Source organism: Xenopus laevis, chromosome 2L (genome assembly GCF_017654675.1).
Source record: "Xenopus laevis strain J_2021 chromosome 2L, Xenopus_laevis_v10.1, whole genome shotgun sequence".
NCBI lineage: Eukaryota > Metazoa > Chordata > Amphibia > Anura > Pipidae > Xenopus > Xenopus laevis.
The window spans coordinates 168,895,028-168,909,122 of record NC_054373.1 but is presented as its reverse complement, the minus strand read 5'-3'; the positions used below and the strand labels follow the sequence as shown (position 1 = coordinate 168,909,122).

General features: G+C 38.2%; 1 protein-coding gene across 1 annotated transcript; it reads left to right on the top strand.

Annotated features, from left to right (window-relative positions):
* The first annotated feature begins 2,548 nt into the window (after positions 1-2,548).
* Positions 2,549-13,122, top strand: LOC108708732 (matrix metalloproteinase-18-like). The gene is made up of 10 exons (XM_018247758.2): positions 2,549-2,716; positions 3,386-3,612; positions 3,954-4,102; positions 4,211-4,336; positions 4,912-5,073; positions 5,413-5,530; positions 5,634-5,767; positions 6,934-7,093; positions 10,830-10,933; positions 12,908-13,122. The coding sequence occupies exons 1-10, from the start codon at positions 2,549-2,551 to the stop codon at positions 13,006-13,008; spliced, it is 1,449 nt and encodes a 482-aa protein (XP_018103247.2). The 3' UTR covers positions 13,009-13,122.
* The last annotated feature ends 973 nt before the right edge of the window (positions 13,123-14,095 follow it).

The following is a 14,095-nucleotide window of genomic DNA, read 5'->3' as shown; positions in this document are numbered from 1 at the left end:
GTTAATTCTAAGCAACTTTTCAACTGGCCTCTTATTTTTAATAGTTTTTTAATTATTTGCCTTTTTCCTTCTGATTCTTTCCAGCTTCTAAATGGAGGTCACCGACCCTATCTAGAAAACAAATGCTCTCTAAGGCTACAAATGTATTGTTATTGCTACTTTTTATTAATCATCTTTCTATTCAGACTCCAGCAAGCGGATTGCTGAACATGCAAAATGGAGAGCCGCTGAATAAAAATTGAAATAATTCAAAAACTACAAATGATAAAAAATGAAAACAATTGCAATTTGTCTCAGGAAATGACTCTCTCCAGTGATCCCCAACCAGTAGCTCATGAGCAACATGTTGCTCACCAACCCCTTGGATGTTGCTCCCAGTGGCCTCAAAGCAGGAGCTTATTTTTAAATTCAAGCCTCCTATAGGCTGCCAGTCCACATAGGGGCTACCAAATAGCCAATCACAGCCCTTTTTTGGCTCGCCAGGAAGTTTTTAAATGCCTGTGTTGCTCCCTAACTCTTTTTATCCTTGAATGTGGCTCACGGGTAACAAAGGTTGGGGACCCCTGCTCTACATCATACTCAAAGTTAATTTAAAAGTGAACAACCAACTCTGATGGACTAAAGCAGTTGTTTGTAGCAGTGCCTCATTTTTTAGTGATGTTGGCCCTTTAAAGCTGGGGTTTTCAATTTAATTCAGTCATATTGCTCAATAAGCGCCTAATGTTAAATGAATTCCATACCAACAGCTACCTTATACTCAACTCTCAATATATCATTGTTTTCCGTCCCCACGCTTCTTTTGCTTTTTCTATCAGCCCTCAGCAATAACCCCTTTCTCTCCTAAGTTATATTATCAATTGTTATTTGGTTTAAAGTCCCAAACTGAGAATGCTTTTTTAATAACTGCATTAAACGGAACTGTTTCTATTATACTATTTTTACATACATTCTTGTACTAATAATGCTCAAATAAAAAAAAATGTTACAAAAATTACACATGAAGAACAGTGTAGATTCTGTTACACCATTACTTTCCAGTCAAGTGGTTTCCAAACAGTTTTTTTTTTCTTTATTATTCATGCTTTATTATGAAAATCAAGAATGACAAAAAAATTAATTATTGAGAACTAATATAGATTGTGTTAGAGCACTACATTGTAGAGCAATTATTGCCAAAATGTTGGGCTTCCCCCTCTTGGAGGACCTGGAGTAAGAGATTTGTGAGCAAAGCAAATACAGTCACTTTTATATACTCAAGAAAGTTAAGCTTCCATAAAGAGAAAACTTGTTTGCTATCCTAGATATTTTTGAGATAAGGACAGAAGCAGAAACAGCAATGTTTTCATATATATCTGTGAATAAGCTATAAGCTTAAAGGACATGTAAAGGCACAAAAATAAAATCCCATTATTACTTTCTTTAATGAAAAATAAACCTATCTCCAATATACTTTAATTAAAAAATGTGTACAGTTTTTATATGAAACCTGACAGTATGCAGTGAAATTCTCCCTTCATTTACTGCTGTGGATAGGAATTGTCAGATGGTCTCTTACTGCTCTGCAGGGAAACAATCATACTTATTTCCCAGCCATGTACTCAAGCAGCTTTGTTTGTTTCCCTGTAGAGCTGTCAGGGACTGTGTAGAGATTTGTATTGGCTTTACAACCCTCTCCAGCTACAGGGACCTCCCAACAGAAGCCCAGACCACACTGAGCATCAGGGCCGGAACTAGGGGTAGGCAGAAGAGGCACTTGCCTAGGGCGCAAAGGTGGAGGGGCACTTTGGCATGTACCTCTTCTGCCTCCATCTCCTAGTTTGGGCCCTAATGTTTCCCACCTCTGCTAGCACTTTCTATTTCTTCCCGCTAACTGGCGTGCGAATGCGATTTTCTGCGTGGTAGTCCCCACGCTCTTCCTGGCATGTGCACGTGCGCTCGTTCACATACGGGCCCGACAGGAGAGGCGACATAGCCGGCTATGGATTAGGCTTGTGGTGCAGTAAGTTCATGTTTATGTTTAGTATACAAAATACAGCATTTCTAGCATTATTCTATTTTAGACTTTACTTCCCCTTTAAGATACCCTTGTTAAATTTTAGACCTAAAAGATGGTGCTAGAACCAAACACAGTCTGAAAACCACTGGCCGAAATCATGTGAATGTAAAGGTGAATTACACATTTAAAGAAAATACAAATGATAATTTAGAAGGAGCCAGTGACGTTCTGTCATTTCTTAAGGTATGCTAGGTCATTAAAGGCATCCCCTGCTACAAATGTTCTAATTATAAATACAAATATGTGAATTATATGAAGGCTAAGATGTACAGGACCCTAGAGTCAGAGTTCTTCTAAAAAGCATGAGACAAATTAAATGGACCTGAGATCCTTCTGATATCCTTTCCGGTATATTAACAATGCAGATGCGTTGCACAATCATGGGATTTCTTTTTGTTATTACTAAACAAAAGCTTGCACAGCTTGTTATAAATTATATCATGTTCACTGCCTAAGGCATCCAGTTATCATATAAATAGGCCTCTCCAACACATGACAAATCAGAGCAAGGTTGGGCACTTACACATTTGTGCAGTAGACTCCACGAAGCACACCACAGCAATGATGTCCTGGATTCTGTTTCTGTTGTGTATACCATGTTGTATGGCATTCCCTGCTGGGGTGCAGACAACCATAGATAATAATGAAGAATTTGCTAAGGTGAGCATATTGGTTTCTTCACAAAGGCTATCTATCTATCTATCTATCTATCTATCTATCTATCTATCTATCTACGTGTATCTGTCATCTATCTATCTATCTATCTATTATCTATCTATCTATCATCTATCTATCTATCTATCTATCATCTATCATCTATCTATCTATCTATCGATCATCTATCTCTCTGTTATCTATCTATCTATCTATCTATTATCTATCGATCATCTATCTATCTATCTATCTATCTATTATCTATCTATCTATCTATCTATCTATCTATCTATCTATCTATCTATCTATTATCTATCGATCATCTATCTATCTATCTATCTATCTATCTATCATCTATCTATCTATCTATTATCTATCTATCTATCTATCATCTATCTATCATCTATCATCTACCTATCTTTCTATCGTCACAAAGAGCATTAATAGAGATACCTAAATTCTTAAATTAAGGCTCAAGATACCATATATCCTTTGTCAAAGTAAATAAGTTGAAACTGAATGTTTAGTAGACAAGGCATTAGGGATATTTAAGCAGAAACAATATTGTGGAACACATAGAAAACCATGGGACATTGTTCTGATAACATCCCCAAAGATATCTTTGATTTCGAAAACATGTTGTTAAACATAAGCCATTCTTTAACACCTTTACAGGAGTACTTGAAAAAATTCTACATAAATGGTGAGGGTGGGATTCAAAGAATTCCATTGTTGCCTAAAATCTATCAGATGCAAGCCTTTTTCGGATTGGAGGTCACTGGAAGGCTGGATGAAAAAACCAAAGCACTGATGAAACAACCTCGCTGTGGTGTTCCTGATGTTGGTCGTTTCAGCACCTTCTCAGGAAACCCTATGTGGAAGAAAAAAGACTTGACGTACAGGTAAAATATGTTTTGATCTATGGGGTCTCCCATAGACTATTTTATCCAAATAATCCAAATTTTTAAAAATGATTTCCTTTTTCTCTGTTATAATAAAACAGTAGCTTGTACTTGAGTCAAACTAAGATATCATTAATCCTTATTGGAAGCAAAACCAGCCTATTGGGTTTATTTCATGTTTAAATGATTTATAGTAGACATAAGGCACGAAGACCCAAATTACAGAAAGATCCATTATCCGGAAAACCCCAGGTCCCGAGCATTCTGGATAACACGTCCCATACCTGTACTTAAAAAATTAGAGGATGACATTTATTTTTTAACCAGACATTTCCCCACAGAATTAAGAACTATACCCCAGATGTGACCAGAAATGAGGTGGACCAGGCCATTCAGAAGGCTTTCAAAGTCTGGAGTGATGTCACCCCTCTTACCTTTACCAGAATCTATGATGGTGTATCTGATATTGAGATCTTGTTTGCATCTAAAGGTACCTGACTTTGACTATATTAAATAGTATTATATAATGTTATTATTATATTTATTGTATTACTTTTTTCAAATGGTTTTAAAATTTGTTAACATTCTTTCCCTTCAGATCATAATGATTTTCTCCCTTTCGATGGCCCATCTGGTGTCCTGGCACATGCATTTGCTCCTGGAGATAACATTGGGGGAGACTTACATTTTGATGAAGATGAGAAATGGACAAGTGGATCAGCTGGTGGGTTTTTATATGTTCCCTCAAACTGACATATACATATACATATGCCAAAAAATAAAGTACAGGTATAGGATCCCTTATCCAGAAACCCGATATCCAGAAAGCTCCGAATTACGGAATGGCTGTCTCCCATAGACTCCAGTTTATCCAAATAATCCAGATTTTTAAAAATGATTTCCTTTTTCCCTGTAATACTAAAACAGTAGCTTGTACTTGATCCCAACTACGATATAATTAATCCTTATTGGAAGCAAAACCAGCCTATTGGGTTTATTTAATGTTTAAATGAATTTCTAGTAGACTTAAGGCATGAAGACCCAAATTACAGAAAGATCTGTTATCCGGAAAACCCCAGGTCCCGAGCATACTGGATAACAGGTCCCATACCTGTACCTGTGAGGCTTTATCAATGTAATGAACTGTTACCTTATTATTAGCAGGTAACCCACAGCTCCCAGATCTAGTACTGTACGAAGGTTACAATGGCTTTTTATCATCTGAAGGGATATTATAGCTGATAATTCAGACTGATCCTGCTGGACACTGATCACTTTATTCCTTCAATTTTTTTCAAGGTGTTAACTTGTTCCTTGTGGCTGCTCATGAGCTTGGCCATTCTCTTGGGCTCGACCATTCTAAAGACCGTAATGCCCTGATGTACCCCATCTACAGTTACCTCAATCCCAATACATTCCAGCTTCCTCAGGATGACCTTAATGGAATTCAATCACTATATGGTAAGGAAAAAAATTGAAAATATAAATTAAAATTTAAAATTTAAAGGAAAAACTTAATTTGTATTGGAAAATTGCTTAGTATAAATTTTTCATTAATTAGGCAAACACATTTTTGGGGTTTACATCTCCTTTATCACTTATGCTTCTCCAGTCTGGACTTTCCTGCTTTAGGTAAACCAGTTTCACTTGATGATTGTTTGCTCAAAAGCCAATAGTCACAATCCTCCCTGAGTGGTTCCCCAAGTAAATGATTCGGCTCTCAATCCTTTATTTCTCCATATGTTTTGCATAATATTATCCAATATTGTTAGTAAATTGCTTTCCTTTTTTGATTGGCAGGACAAAAAGAAAAGCCAGTTGTGCCACCAAAAGTAAGCAACCCCATAAACTGTCAGGAAAGCATATCTTTTGATGCGGTCACAACACAGCGTGGGGACATTCTGTTCTTTAAAAACAGGTACAGTTTTCTAGTTCCTAACTATATTTTTGATTTCCAGAAAATGTAGGCAAGCAAAAATAATAATAATTCTCAATTTCTTACTTTATTCTTTGTAATTTAGATCCTTTTGGCGCAAGATTGCTGGTAAATCAGAAGTTGAACAGCTTGAGATCAACTCATTGTGGCCTTCCCTTCCAATTGGCATTGATGCAGCCTATGAATATCAAAAAAAGGATCAGGTTCTTCTCTTTAAAGGTAAATATTTAATTTTTTTTAACTATTTATAAACACTTTTTTATAGAGCATAGATTAGCTGTTAGAGTCTATGAAAAGACTCCATGGTGGGATCGGCAGCCTCCCAATCTAGAAGATAACTAATTCGCTGGCACACGTATCAAGTGCAAGCAGGGACAAACCATGGTGGTTTATTTGTGAAAATCCAACGTTTCGGTTGGTTAACCCCGAAATGTTGAATTTTCACAAATAAACAGCCAAAGAAAAAAAAAAATAGATTAATATAACTTGAAAATTTGCAAATCATGAAAAGCACAGCAAAAAAACTTGATCTCAAATATTTGAGATTTAGAAATTGAGAAAATCTCAGCAAGTAAAATGAAAACATTTCAGAAGTTAATGAGAGGAAAGACATATTTTTTTTAGATTTTTAGAATAGGCACATTTCATAGACTAGTTGAACATGTTCTTTCTGCACCTTAGTTCAATCAAGCTTTTCCAGGTTTTTTGGAAATATGCTTGAGATTGAGAAGAAAAAAAAATCAAGAAAAAAAACGAGAAGCACCAAAGATATCTTTTTGAATGAGTTTTTTATACCTCGGATTAACTCGAATTAACTCACAACTCAAATGGTATCTTATTTAAGAAAAAAACTTGCAGAGGAAAAACCTGATTCTGCGAGTTTGAGTCCCAAAACTGGAAAACTGGAACTGATCCAGTTTTCGGCAAAAAAAAAAAAAACTCGAATTGATCGAATTGATCGAATCATTTGAGTTTTTGGGCAAAACCCACTGATAAAAAATGGAACAACAAGCAGCCTGTTAACATCTTCAAATGGTTCAAGAGACCTCTGTTATTGACTTCTACGTGACCTCGACACGTTTTAGATGATGTATTTTTGGATTTGAGCTATTTCCAGGTTCGGGGTATAATAAATCTTGAAAAAATTCGTTTTTTTAAAAACCTCAAAAATCCTAGTTTTTTTAACCTGAAAATGTGAGTTTTGACCAAAAAATACAACTCGAAAACTCGAATTTTCGTGGAAAACGCAGTCCTGCTAAGTTGAACAGTAGGGCAGTGCTGTGACAGAGAATGTTATATACACTCTCATAAGATATGAAAGAAAATCATGTTTTATGATTTTAATACCTTAATATTAAAAAATACTCCTCTTCTGTTTTACATAGGAACAAAATACTGGGTTCTAAAAGGCTCTAAAGTTGAGGAGGGATTCCCAAAGAACATCTATGAACTTGGCTTTCCCTTGACTGTAACGCAAATTGACGCAGCTGTTCACAGTGAAGAAGCAGGGAGAACTTATTTCTTTGTTAATGATCGGTATTGGAGGTAAGAACACTGTCTCGCAGTCATCACGTAATTAGTGAGAAACCATGTTCCTGCAGAAATAAATGACATGCAGGTGGCATATGCAGTTATTGAAATAGTAAGATATTGAATAATGTCATTGATTGGCCCTAAAGCAATCACACACAGGGCCTTATCTTGAGTATGCAATATGATGTTGGGCCTGAGTTCTTAAAGGAGAACTAAAGCTTAACTAAAGAAGTAACTAGAAATGTTGTGCTTCTGTACCAGCCCAAGGCAACCTCAGCCCTTTAGCAATAAAGATAATTTGCTTCCAAAGATGCCCCAGTAGCTTCTTTTCTGCTGATTCACTGCACATGCTCTGTGCTGCTTTCACTTAGCTAAGCTCTGGGCCAGAACTAGGGGTAGGCAGAAGAGGCATGTGCCTAGGGCGCAAAGGTGAAGGGGGTACCTCCTTTAACCTACTCGCACTTACTGAAACCTGGCTTTCTCCTACTGACACCGCCTCACCTGCTGCCCTGTCCTATGGGGGCCTACACCTTACTCATACTCCCAGACCTGGTAACAGACCTGGAGGTGGGGTGGGTTTGCTTCTCTCTCCCCGCTGTACTTTTAAAGTTCTTCCACCTGTTCCCTCTTTATCATTCTCCTCATTTGAGGCTCACTGCATTAGGCTCTTTTCTCCGGTTTCACTCTGCATTGCTGTTATATATCGACCACCAGGACCAACTGCACAATTTCTGGACAACTTTGCTGCCTGGCTTCCTTACTTTCTTTCATCTAACATACCATCCATCATATTAGGTGACTTTAATATACCCGTTAACAACATTAACAACTCTTCTGTCTCTAAACTTCTTTCACTAACCTCCTCCCTAGGCTTATCTTTGTGCTCAGACTCCCCCTCTCACTCCAATGGTAATGCTCTGGATCTCATATTTACCAGACTCTGTTCAACCACCAATTTTACTAACTCCCCATTTCCCCTCTCTGATCACAATATGCTCACATTTCAACTCTCACTAACTCCCTCCTCACCCCCTGCTATTCCCCAAACACGTACTTACCGTGACTTGCAAGCTATAGACGTGTCACATCTCTCTTCTTCCTTTGACTCTCTTCACTCTAATATCTCAGCCATCTCATGTCCTAATGTGGCTACCTCTGTCTACTATAGTACTCTCACCACTGCCCTAAATGAGCTTGCTCCTATAAAAACTAAACGTTCTCGACCCAAGCCACTTCAACCTTGGCATACTGCTCATACAAAAGCGCTCCAAAGACACTCACGTGCACTTGAGCGTCGCTGGCGCAAATCCCGTTCAGAATCAGACTTTTGGAGCTACAAATCTGCCCTGCGCTCCTTTAACACCAGCCTCTTCCAAGCCAAACAAACATACTTTACTTCACTCATTAACTCCCTTTCTAAAAAACCAGCACAACTTTTCTCCACCTTTAACACTCTCCTTTCCCCTTCTCCACCCCCTCCATGCACATCTGTCTCTGCTCAAGATATTGCTGAGCACTTCAAAAACAAAATTGACACTATCAGAAGGGACATTACACTACTCAACCCCCCTAGACTTCCACCACCCTCCCTCCACACTCCCCAGTCCCTCCTGTGCTCCTTCACCCCTGTCACTGATGAGGAAGTCTCAAAGCTTCTGGCCTCTTCTCACCTTACCACCTGCCCGCTTGATCCAATTCCCTCAAAACTTCTCCGCAATACCAATCCGTGTCTAATCAAAGCCCTAACTCACCTATTTAATCTTTCCCTCTCAACTGGACTATTTCCTTCTCAACTAAAACATGCTCTTGTCACCCCCATTCTGAAAAAACCCTCTCTTGATCCCTCCAATCTTGACAACCTCCGACCTATCTCTCTGCTACCTTTCATCTCTAAACTACTTGAGCGCCTAGTCTACAACCGACTTACCTCATTCCTCTCTGACAATAACCTGCTGGACCCCCTACAATCTGGTTTTAAGCCACAACACTCCACGGAAACTGCCCTGACTCGACTGACTAATGACCTTTTAACCGCTAAAGCCAACAATCACTTCTCACTACTTATACTGCTTGATCTCTCAGCCGCATTTGACACTGTAGATCACCCTCTCCTCCTCCAGTCCCTCCAGTCACTTGGCCTTCGTGACACAGCCCTGTCCTGGTTCTCTTCTTACATCACCAATCGTTCCTTCAGTGTCTCCTACAATGGAGTAGCATCTTCTCTCCCTACCTCTTTCTGTTGGAGTTCCCAAGGCTCTGTCCTGGACCATTACTATTCTCCCTCTATACTTCCTCCCTTGGCAAATTAATAAATTCTTATGGTTTCCACTACCACCTCTATGCTGACGATACTCAGATCTATCTCTCATCTCCTGACCTCAACCCAGAACTCCTAACTCGCGTCTCCTCCTGCCTGTCCGCTATCTCTACCTGGATGTCACAACGCTACCTTAAATTAAACCTCTCTAAAACTGAAATGGTTCTCTTTCCTCCAACTAACACCAGTAGCATCCCCGAAGTATCCATCATAGTTAACAATTCCACTATCACCCCCTCTCCCAGGCCCGGTGCCTTGGGGTTATCCTAGATTCTGCCCTGTCATTCACTCCTCATATCCAGTCACTTATTAAATCTTGTCACTTCCACCTAAAGAACATATCCAAAATACGATCATTTATCACCCAAGACGCTGCCAAAATTCTTATTCACTCTCTCATCATATCGCGTCTAGACTACTGTAACTCTCTTTTAATTGGCCTCCCCCTCCAGAGACTGTCACCTCTCCAGTCCATAATGAACACTGCTGCGAGGCTCATACACCTCAGCAACCGCTCCTCCTCTGCCTCGCCATTCTGTCAATCCCTGCACTGGCTTCCGTTACCTTTCAGAATCAAATTCAAATTAATGACACTGACTTTCAAAGCACTTCATAACTCTGCCCCACCCTACATCTCTGAACTCATCTCTATATACTCACCCACTCGCTTACTACGCTCCTCTACTGACCTGCTACTCAACTCTTCTCTCATTACCTCCTCACATGCTCGCATTCAAGACTTTGCAAGGGCTGCACCCCTCCTCTGGAACGCTCTCCCACGGTCTGTCCGACTTTCTCCCAACCTTTCTACTTTCAAGAAATCTCTGAAAACGCACTTCTTTCGAGAAGCCTACCCTCACTCTGCTTAACTACCAAACGCAATACCACATTTCTCACCCACTCAATTCGATCTTGCCCACTCCCACACCTTGCGTATTACTCCCTTCCCTTTAGACTGTATGCCTATGCATAGGGCCTTCCTCACCTTTTTGTACCTGTATTGATTGTGATGTTTGTTACTCCATATATTCTATGTATGTAATTCATGTGATGTAGTTGTATAATCACATTTACTTTACAGTGCTACGCAATATGTTGGCGCTACATAAATACATGTTAATAATAATAATAATAATAATAATACCTGGCACATACTTCTTCCATCCACTTACCCTAGTCCGGGTCCTCTTCTGCACACTGAACATCATGTGAGCTCTCTGGCTGTCCTCAGCACGTGACGGATTTTGCGCACGAAGGAAGGAGCAAGGTGACCACCCGGGTTGCCTTTGGCTCTGCCTGAGCTTAAGAACCAACTCACAATATACTGTATATACAGAATAGAAATGGCACAATATAAGGCTGATTAGTACTTCTTAAGAAAGACCAACTTCCTCAGGAGTTCCTTATCAATTTTTTTTTATCCTTTTCTAGTTATAATGAAGAAAATTCACAAATGGATAAAGAATCACCTCAGAGAATCAGTAAAGGTTTCCCTGATGTTGGAGATAAGGTGGAGGCAGCTTTTCGATCCAACGGTGAGTCCAGTTGCTCTTAGTAAGACATACTGTATGCCTACAAACCATAGCCTATTGCTCCTTGGTGTTGAATCTTCTTGTACAGAGATGTGTGCTATAATGTCTATATATATGGACAAATAAAAGCGTTGTTAAACCATTAGACTACATTATATATAAAACTTAAAGGGGAACTATCGCAAAAATGAAAATTATGGGGCAGATTTATCAAGGGTCGAAGTGAATTCGAGGGAATTTTCGAAGTAAAAAAATTCGAAATTTGAAGTAATTTTTTGGATACTTCGACTTTGAATTTACTTTGATTCGAAGTAAAAATCGTTCGAATATTTGACCATTCTATAATCGAAGTACTGTCTCTTTAAAAAACTTCGACTTCAATACTTCGCCAAATGTGCTATGTTAGCCTATGGGGATCTTCTACAGCAGTTTTCTAAGTTTTTTGAAGTCGAAAGAAGATCCTTTGATTGATCGTTCGATTGCCAAATTCGGTAAAAAATCCTTTGATATTCGAAGTATTTTAATTCTATGGTTGAATTTCAAAGTATATTTTTTCTTCGAAATTTGAACCTTGATAAATCTTTCCCTAAATATAAGCTTCATCATACTGAAATAAGAAATTTTCTTAATACAAACAATAAAAAAACTCTGCATTGTTTCTGAAATAATCAAGTTTATCTTCCCTAACCCTCTCTCAGCATCTGTTTCTCTTCATTCTGTCTTCGTGCAGCAGTTGGGTGTCAATTATTCATGGACAGTTGGATCCAATATATCTTATAGGGGGGCTCTTTTCTTAGCAGATGAATTAGAGCTCACTCAAATAACTGATTCCAGTACAAAGAGATTCTAACAAAATAACTGCCTTTTGCACAAATTCTGCATGTAGAAAGACATGGGGGCAAATTCACTAAGCGCCGAACGCTAGCGTTAATTCGCTAGCGTTTGGCATTTTCGTTACTGCGCAAATTCACTAACGAACGCTGGCGTAGTTTCGCACCCTTACGCCAGGCGAATTTTCGCTAGCAACGTAACTACGCGAATTCACTAACTTACGCAGTGTACTGAACGCTACCTTTTACGCTAGACTTCCTTCGCCACCTCAGACCTGGCGAAGCGCAATAGAGTAGATAGGGATTGTTTCAAAAAAAGTCAAAATTTTTTCTAAGTCCCAAAAAATGCTGGCGTGTTTTCTACATTATGGGTGATAGGCTGAAAAAGATCGAAAAAATTTTTGGGGCTCCCCTCCTTCCCCCCTACATTTCCTGACTCATGGCAACTTACCTAGACAGTGGGCACATGTGTAGGGCAAAATAACAATTTTTATTTGATGATTTGAAGGTTTTCTTGGCATTTGTAGTGCAGATACGTATTCCTCCATTGAAATTTGAATTTGGCACCGTATGCAAATTAGCCTTCGCTAGCGTAACTTCGCTTTACATAGTGAATCAACGCTAGCGCAACTTCGCAACCTTACGCTACCCCTGACCGCAACTTCGGATTTTAGTGAATTTGCGGAGCGCTGGCAAAACTACGCCTGGCGAAGTGCGGCGAAGTTGTGCCTGGCGAAACTACGAATGTTAGTGAATTTGCCCCATGATGTCTGGTGATTTTAAAAGAGTGAGCTCTAATACATCTTCTAGGCAAAAGGAGCCCCCTATAAGATATATTGGGTCTAACTGTCCATGATTATCTGATACCCAACTCCAGCATGAAGACAGAATAAAGAGAAACAGATGCAGAGAGAGGAAGTGTGAACATAAACTTGATTATTTCAGAAACAGTGCAGAATTTTTAATTGATTGTATTTAGAAAACTTCTTATTTCAGTATGATGAAGCTTATATTACATTTTCATTTTCACGATAGTTCCCCTTTAAGAAACAAAGTTTTCTTTAGTCAATTGACTTGAATTATGCATTATTACAATATACTGGGATCTTTAATTGAGATAATTTATATTGTTCTACTTCCATTTTAGGAATGCTCTATTTGTTCAGTGGGAATCAGCAGTATGAATTCAACACGATAAAGAAAAAAGTCACTCGTCTGCTAAAGTATACCAGTTGGTTGAACTGCTAATCCAGACACACCGCTCTGAAACGAGTTTATTTTATTTATTTTTAAATCTAATTTAATTTTTAATGTATAGAAAATTATAAATATGTTGTGTCTTGTATGTTCAGTTATCTGATATTGTATTGATATATATTTATATATTATATTTCATATTAAATATATTCATTTTTCAACATGAACATTTGGCCTCTCCTCTGTGATTTTTCAAATCAGTTATTATAAATGATTTTTTTTAAATGTGTTCACAATCAGCAGTGGGTTGATCCAAGAAGGTGCTATACGGAATGAAATATGTGTACATATTATTTTTTTTGTGTTCGCCGTGATTTCTGTTATAACACATGTACAACAACAATACAGAGGGAACACAGCCTAACAACACATGCTGTAATGGGTATATCAAATGGAATTGCAGAAAGGCCGTCCAGTAGACTCAATTTTATCCAAATAACGCAAATTTTTAAAAATGATTTCCTTTTTCTGTGTAATAATAAAACAGTACGATGTACTTGATCCCAACTAAGATATAATTAATCCTTATTAGCTCAAAATAATCTGATTAGGTTGTCCTGAATGTGGAGGCTACTTCCCTGAGAAAGGACACTGATCCAGTTTAGTCATTCAGATCTAAGTGAGGACATATCCATGCCATATTCATACCACACTATTGTTAATCATCAAAGTGTGACTAATACTGAAAGAGGAAATACCGGCATAATTTCCTAATTTTTACATAAAAACAATCCTTGCAAGACAATGGGAGTGGAGAAATACAGACTGAGAGTATTGTTTCAATTTATCCCCAGATTAAAATTTACACTCCTTTAGATCTCACCTGTTGTTGAAAATACAGTTTGAGGTCAAATAGTGTACATAGAAAATAAAAAAAAAGATTGCTTCCCTTAGGCATTATACATAAAATACTTGATATAGGTTGATTAGATGTCATAGGTATAGTCTATAATATCACAGAGTTACATTTTGCCAGTAGAGATCAGCAGGACATGTAATGCAGGATCTGACAAGGTAAATAAATCATTTGCACTTTCATTGTATATTTTATTTAGCCTTGGAGTGTATTTTAGCAGCG